Source organism: Sapajus apella, unplaced genomic scaffold (assembly GCF_009761245.1).
Source record: "Sapajus apella isolate SASKATOON/1434 unplaced genomic scaffold, GSC_monkey_1.0 scaffold77, whole genome shotgun sequence".
Taxonomy (NCBI): domain Eukaryota; kingdom Metazoa; phylum Chordata; class Mammalia; order Primates; family Cebidae; genus Sapajus; species Sapajus apella.
Window position 1 is genome coordinate 5458276 of NW_022437017.1, and position 6685 is coordinate 5464960.

At 54.5% G+C, this 6685-nt stretch overlaps 1 protein-coding gene across 15 annotated transcripts in view; it reads left to right on the forward strand.

Moving 5' to 3' along the window:
* RANBP3 (RAN binding protein 3) overlaps window positions 1-6685 on the forward strand; it is a 60901-nt gene that overhangs the window by 47773 nt on the left and 6443 nt on the right. For 9 of the 15 annotated variants that reach the window (XM_032252121.1, XM_032252123.1, XM_032252111.1 and 6 more), the window contains 5 exons: window positions 1473-1592; window positions 3928-4031; window positions 4761-4839; window positions 5726-5828; window positions 6364-6488. In XM_032252121.1, the coding sequence (XP_032108012.1) occupies window positions 1473-1592; window positions 3928-4031; window positions 4761-4839; window positions 5726-5828; window positions 6364-6488 (531 nt within the window). The remainder of the gene's footprint in view (window positions 1-1472; window positions 1593-3927; window positions 4032-4760; window positions 4840-5725; window positions 5829-6363; window positions 6489-6685) is intronic. The other 6 variants (XM_032252122.1, XM_032252124.1, XM_032252112.1 and 3 more) reach the window with 1 other exon arrangement.

The window sequence follows — 6685 nt, forward strand, 5'->3', positions numbered from 1 at the left end:
CCCACACACACACACACAGAGTCTGAGACCAGTTACAGGCCTCCGGATTTGATGATCAGTTTAAGTGAATCCTCTAAGCAGGCCCCTCCAGGACACAGACATACACTGTGGTCGGAAACATTTTGCTGTTTGCCTGCCATCTCAGGTGACTCTGTGGGCTTTGCCCACCTGGGATGAGCACCAGTTAGTGTGAGCAGGGGTCACACAGCGCACAAAGCCAAGAGCCAGGGACGTGTCCCCACGGTCTGCAGGCGGCCCCAGTGGGGCTGGGGATTAGCCCATCTTCTGAGGACTCTCAGGTCGCCAAACACGGTGTGTGTTTAATTTTAAAAAGCCACGTTCACTCTTGCACAGGCACAAGGATACAGCGTGGAGTCAGCAACAGCAGAGTTTCTAGGGAGCACCATAGAGAAACATTTAAACTCTTCACTTTCTTCACAGTTGGACCCTCAGCTCTGTGATCCGCTGATTCTGGGCCTCGCATTGTAACTCCAGGCTTCCCTGCCCACTGGACACGCTGAGCTGGTCAGAAGCTGCCTGCAGCCTTTCTTGCCTCCAAGTTCACGGTTGTCAGGTCCCTTCACAGCACCTCCCAGGAAAACGCTCCCTGCCTCACGTTCATGTCCCCTGTACACATGCCCAGAGACCCCAGAGATCTGCCAAAAGCCTTTTAAAATTTCTTTTCAAATTTCTACAACACCTTTTTGATCATGTGGTACAAGAAAGAAATATACAAGTTACTAGCAACTCCATATTCCCTTATTTCAAGATAAATGCATTTGGTCTTAGGATATTTAGTTACAGAAGTCATGCCTGCATGTTGAAAATATTTACACAATTTGGAAATCCTAGAATGTAACAAGTGGAAAGCCATGATCCAGCTAAGAGATCCAGCTAAGAGGCCCCCCAGCAACCCCTGTCAGTAGTTTGAATTCTCTCTCCCGGCCTATTTTCCTGGGCATTCCTCAACACACATGCGCACACACTTGGGACTGGGTTTGCTTTAATAGAAATGGAATCACACTTCCATGTCCCACAAGCTGCTCTTCTCTGATCCATGTGTTGTGGGTATATCAGAGGCCTACCTCCCTCTTGGCGGTAACAGCTGTGCTGTACTTTTACTTCCCGTCATAGGCCAAATTATTTAGTTCCCCAGCTAATGATGAGCATCCATGGTATTTTCTGTCCTCTGCGGGCACTAAGGGCTCTGCAGGGCACAGGTGTTTCTTTTTGTTTGTTTGGAGACAGGTTCTTGCTCTGTCACCCGGGCTGGAGTACAGTGGTACAATCTCAGCTCCCTGCAACTCCTAGGCTCAAGCGGTCCTCCTGTCTCAGCCTCCTGAATAGCTGGGACCGCAGGCACCTGCAGAGGAGACGTGTGGAGTCTGTGATCTGGTGTGGGATTGCTGGGCTTCCGTCTGGGCTAAGTATGGCACTGGTTTTGATGACTGTTTTGTTTTCATTTTTGATAGGAGAAAGAGCCCCAGAAAAATGAGTCCAGCAATGCCTCTGAAGAGGAAGCGTGTGAGAAAAAAGACCCCGCCACACAACAAGCCTTTGTATTTGGGCAGAACTTGAGGGACAGAGTTAAGGTATGTGAGCTGTTGAACAAGTGTGTTGACTTTTTTAGGCCTTCCCCAGGTTAAACAGAGGAAAGTCAGTAGATTTGCCTTTTAACGGGGGAGGGGAGCATGGAACAAAGAAGGTATTAGCGAGGCAACCCTGTGGCTTACGGCACAGTCAGCTGCTGGTGTGCGTGTGCCGATGTGGGGTGGCGTGGCCAGCGGCTGGTGTGCGTGTGCCGATGTGGGGTGGCGTGGTCAGCTGCTGGTGTGCGTGTGCCGATGTGGGGTGGCGTGGTCAGCTGCTGGTGTGGGGTGATGTGGTCAGCTGCCTCCACTCACCCAATGCTTCTGACATCTGACAACCACAGATATCCCCAGACATTGCCAGTATTCCCTATGGAGCAGAATTGCCCCCATTAACAACTGTCACTTTATTTTGTTTTTTTTAAGTGAGGCAGGATGGGGTGACCACACTGTCTTCCTGAAAGGAAGCAAAGTGTCTGCCACCTCCTGGCTCCAGGCATGTGGGCCTAGGCTAGAGATTGTAGGGTGGGGAGAGGCTGATAATGGTCGGGAACAGTGACCCTGGACCCCGATCACATCCCAGTGATCCGGGATGACCATGGCCAGCCAGCACCACCTTTCCCAGCCACAGACATGGAATGTTCTGTGGGCTCTCTAGCAGCTCCACTGACAAGAAGCTTCTTTCAAAGCCTGAGAGGCGGTATCGATGGCTATATCTAGAGACATTTGTGCTTGTCACAAGTGGGAGGTGCTCCTGGAGGACAGGGATGCCACTTCTCCCCTCGCAGTGCCCAGGACAGCCACACCACAAGGAATAATCTGGGCCCAATGTCAGTTTGTCAGTAGTGTCAGCGTGGAGGACCCTGAAATAAATGAAAACCTCTCTAGTATGCAGAAAGCACCGGCTCGTGTTTTCTGGCTTTCCCTCTGTTGCTTACTGCCCAGCAGAAGCCCAAGTCGAGAAGCATGGAAAGTTGATGTTGCTGTTGCCATGGCTTTAAGCCAAAAGAGAGTTCCTCAGTGGCTTCTCCCTCCAAGGAGGAAGGGAGGGCAAGAGGGCTTGGCCCATGGAGCTCAGGCCCTGTGGAGTCTCTGCCTGGAGACTGGAGCAACAGCTGCTTGGAAATTGGTGGGGTCCACTTCTTACGGAAGTCAGAGACTTGTGTGGGCTTTTCAGTCTCAGTCAAACCCCAGCCTCTCCTTCCAGGGCAAATGTATGTGAGCCATAGATTCTATTTTTGGAAATGGAGTCTTGCTGTGTCGCCCAGGCTGGAATGCAGTGGCATGATCTCTGCTCACTGCAACTTCCACCCCCTAGGTTCAAGCGATTGTCCTGGCTCAGCCTCCCGAGTAGCTGGGATTACAGGCACCCATTACTACACCCAGTTAATTTTTTGCATTTTTAGTAGAGACAGGCTTTCTCCATGTTAGCCAGGCTGGTCTTGAATTCCTGACCTCCCGCCTCAGCCTCCCAAAGTTCTGGGATTACAGGCGTGAGCCACTGTGCCTGGCTAGAGCCGTGGTTTCTTAACCCTCTGAGCCTCTGCTTCCTTGTTGGTCAAAGAGGGTCTCTTAACATCCCTTTCCTGGGCCTTGGGAGGATTACAGCAGACCACGCATTTGACAGACTCAGCATAGCGGCTGACAGGGAAGAGTCCCTCAAGAAATGCTGCTTCTATTGTGTTCATAGTAAACCCCCAAATCCCAGCTCTGAAATGCTCTGTGTTCTTGGTGCAGAAGCATTGACGGAGAGGCCCTCTTAGGTGTGGTTTTATAACAAGGTAGAAAAGACTCCTTGAAGCTTTGGGAGCTCTCTTCCATCTTAACTGTTTTAAAATTTTTTTTTGAGATGGAGTTTCGCTCTTGTTGCCCAGGCTGGAGTGCAATGGTGCAATCTTGGCTCACTGCAATCTCCGCCTCCCGGGTTCAAGTGATTCTCCTTTCGTAGCCTCCCGAGTAGCTGGGATTACAGGCATGAGCCACCATGCCTGGCTAATTTTTGTATTTTTAGTAGAGATGGAGTTTTTCCATGTTGATCAGGCTGGTCTCGGACTCCCAACCTCAGGTGATTTGCCCGCCTCAGCCTCCCAAAGTGCTGAGATTACAGGCATGAGCCACCGTGCTGGTCTCTTCTATCTTAACTCTTAGAACAAAAAGTGGTGGAGTTGATTACAGCCCTGCGCCCCAGCACATGCATGCGTGCACACACAGGTGGGTATAGGAGAGGGTTCATGTCTCCGAGCAGCACCGTGCAGCTCAGGGCCACTGCAGACGCTGAGCCATGGAGCTCCAGGCCCCCACCCCTCCCTGAGTACTCAGCGTTCCATCTCATTCCCAGCTGATCAATGAGAGTGCGGACGAAGCCGACATGGAGAATGCTGGACACCCCAGCGCAGACACGCCAACTGCGACAAACTATTTCCTTCAGTATATCAGTTCCAGGTGTGTGTCTTGGGCCCCATGGCCAGCCTGGTGTGGGGACACAGGCGGCCACAAGGGTCTCCACCCCAGAGGGGTCTGTGGGCCCAGTACCTGACTCAGGCCTGGTACCCAGTTGCCCTCGGGCCCCTCTCTCTTATTTGCCACTCTGGGCACAACTGTGGTTAGGCCAGAGGTGGGTCTTGTCCTGGGATTCACTGGACGCCTGAAACAGGACCAGAGTTCTGTGGGGTTGTCCAGGGGCCCATGGAGGATACAGCCCAGCTCTTGGGGTGCCCTCTGTCATGCAGACCTCATGCCCAGAATGGAATAGAGCCAGAGGCAACTCAGGTGCCTCCTTACCCTGGGTTTGGGCACCTGGGGCAAAGACTTCAGCATGACCTTGATTGACATGGCTGGGGGTGATGCTACCCACAGCCTGGCTGCCTCTCCAGGTGTCTCAGAAGACAGTGTGTCCTGCCTGGGAGATGGAGGGAAAGAGCAGGTGGGGGTGGCTTCCCTCATGCTGTGGGGCCCCTCCATCAGGGTGAGCTAAGGGTTCATGTTTCCAGTGGCACAGGGAGGCATGTGGCTTTCTGCGTCTGACATGCCAGCCCGTCTGCAGTGGGCGACGCCCCTCCGCTGTGCCCTCTGTGCCAGTGTGTGCACATGTGTGCTCCATGGGTGCCCACACATTTGCCTGGCCACATTCCCACATGACAGCCCCCCACTCACTGCACATCTTCTTTTCAGTTTAGAGAACTCAACCAATAATGCCGACGCCTCCAGCAACAAATTCGTATTTGGCCAGAATATGAGTGAGCGAGTTTTGGTGAGTAGCTGTGTTGAGACTGTTCTTGGGGACCAGAGGTTCTCGGCACCAGCCCCAGGTTGAGGGGACATGAAGAGTGGGGCTACCTCATTGTCCTGTGTGAGATAAGAATGCCCTCAGTAGCAAGTGAGAGAGAGAAGACCCCACTCAGATTCGATGTGAAGACTGGCCAGGGCCATTGGCTGCCCAGGAGCCAGCATTCGCTCCTCTTGGCTCCTCCCTGCTGACCTGGGCTAGCTTCTTCCCAAGATGGGCTTCCCTGGAGGCTGCAGGGCCCTGTTGGCAGTTGGGGTCCACGCTTCCTCCCCACCAGGCGAGCTGACAAAAGTCCTGTGGGACGGGGCAAGCTATGCCAGTGGACAGGGCTTCTGGCCTCCCTGCTCCTGAGAACATAACCTCAGCCAAGGCCTTGGGTACACGAAAGGCCCGTTTCCGTTCCCAAGAGCCCAGCCAGCCTGGGAGAGGGTTCTAGAATGGCTTGCTTACCTGTTTACGTGTGTTCATTTTTCTTCTCAGTTGCACCCAGCTCCGCTGTGACTGCGTGCCGGCCTGCCCTGAGCTGCCTGGTCACTCCAGCTCGGTCTCGGGTCTGCGCTTCCTTCATGGCCACACTGCCCTTTTTCTATTTCATGAAATACGCGAAAGTCTTGCCTCACCCAGACCGAGTGACCAGTGTGGCCTGAGGGGACTGTCAGCTGGTGGCACTCACCTCTTGTTGACACCTGAGGGGCCACATACAGAGCTCCTAGGCAGTTCAGGCTGTCACCGGGAGCGGGCAGGAGTGCTGGGGGCAGCATGATGTTTGGGACCAGGCAGAGAGGTGCTCAGAGCTGCCCCTGAAGGACCACACAGCGCCTCTTCCTCACACGCCTTTGTGTCCTTGCAGAGCTTTCCAAAATTAAATGAGGTCAGTTCAGATGCCAACAGGGAAAATGCAGCTGCCGAGTCGGGGTCCGAGTCCTCGTCCCAAGAGGCCACCCCCGAGAAGGGTATGTTACCGTGCCACCGCTGCATGGGGCTTATGGTGGGTCATCATGGGGGATGATGAGGGGACACTGGGTCCATCCACACCCCCAGCCAGGAGGCATAAGGGGCCCAACTCCCGCAGCGGCAACAACCACACGCGAACCAGCTGCTAACCGGGGGCATGACCTCCCGGGCCCTGCCTTGCAGTGAGCAGAGAGAGGGGTTTGTGATCAAGAACTCGAGGGCCCATGTTGTCGCCTTGCAGCCGTGGGGAGGGGAGGGCGCCGGAGGCAGCTGGCGTGGAGGACAGTGAGTCCCTCACTGTCCCCCTGTCCTCTGCTCAGCGGGAACACAGGAGTCTGGGGCCACACTTGGTGGCCCCCAGACGGTCTCCCTGAAGCTTCTAAGGCCCTATTCCCTGGCTGTGTCTAGGGTCCACTCGGGTGGCTGGGTCAGGCCTGCCAGGGGCAGCTGATGTCCTTGAGACCAGAACCAGCCCTCTCATCTCCTGTGAGCTTAGCCTCTCCCCTCGCCAAATAATCAGTCAGTCTCGTTTAGCCAATAACTTTTCAGAGTCCCTGGCCGAGTCGGCAGCTGCCTACACTAAGGCAACGGCGCGGAAGTGTCTGTTGGAAAAAGTGGAAGTCATCACCGGGGAGGAGGCGGAGAGCAACGTGTTACAGGTGAGGGGCCGGCCCCTCCTTGGTGGCCCTGGGTCCTCATGCACCTGGGGGTCCAACCCCAAGGGTTAGGCCAATATCCTTCGAGCACACAGCTCCCTCTGAGGTGACAGGGGCCACTGGCCCCACGCTCTGTGGAGAGCCTAGGCTTAGGATGCTTCTTGCATGGCTTTGGTTTCAGAGGAGGAGGATCTATTTGA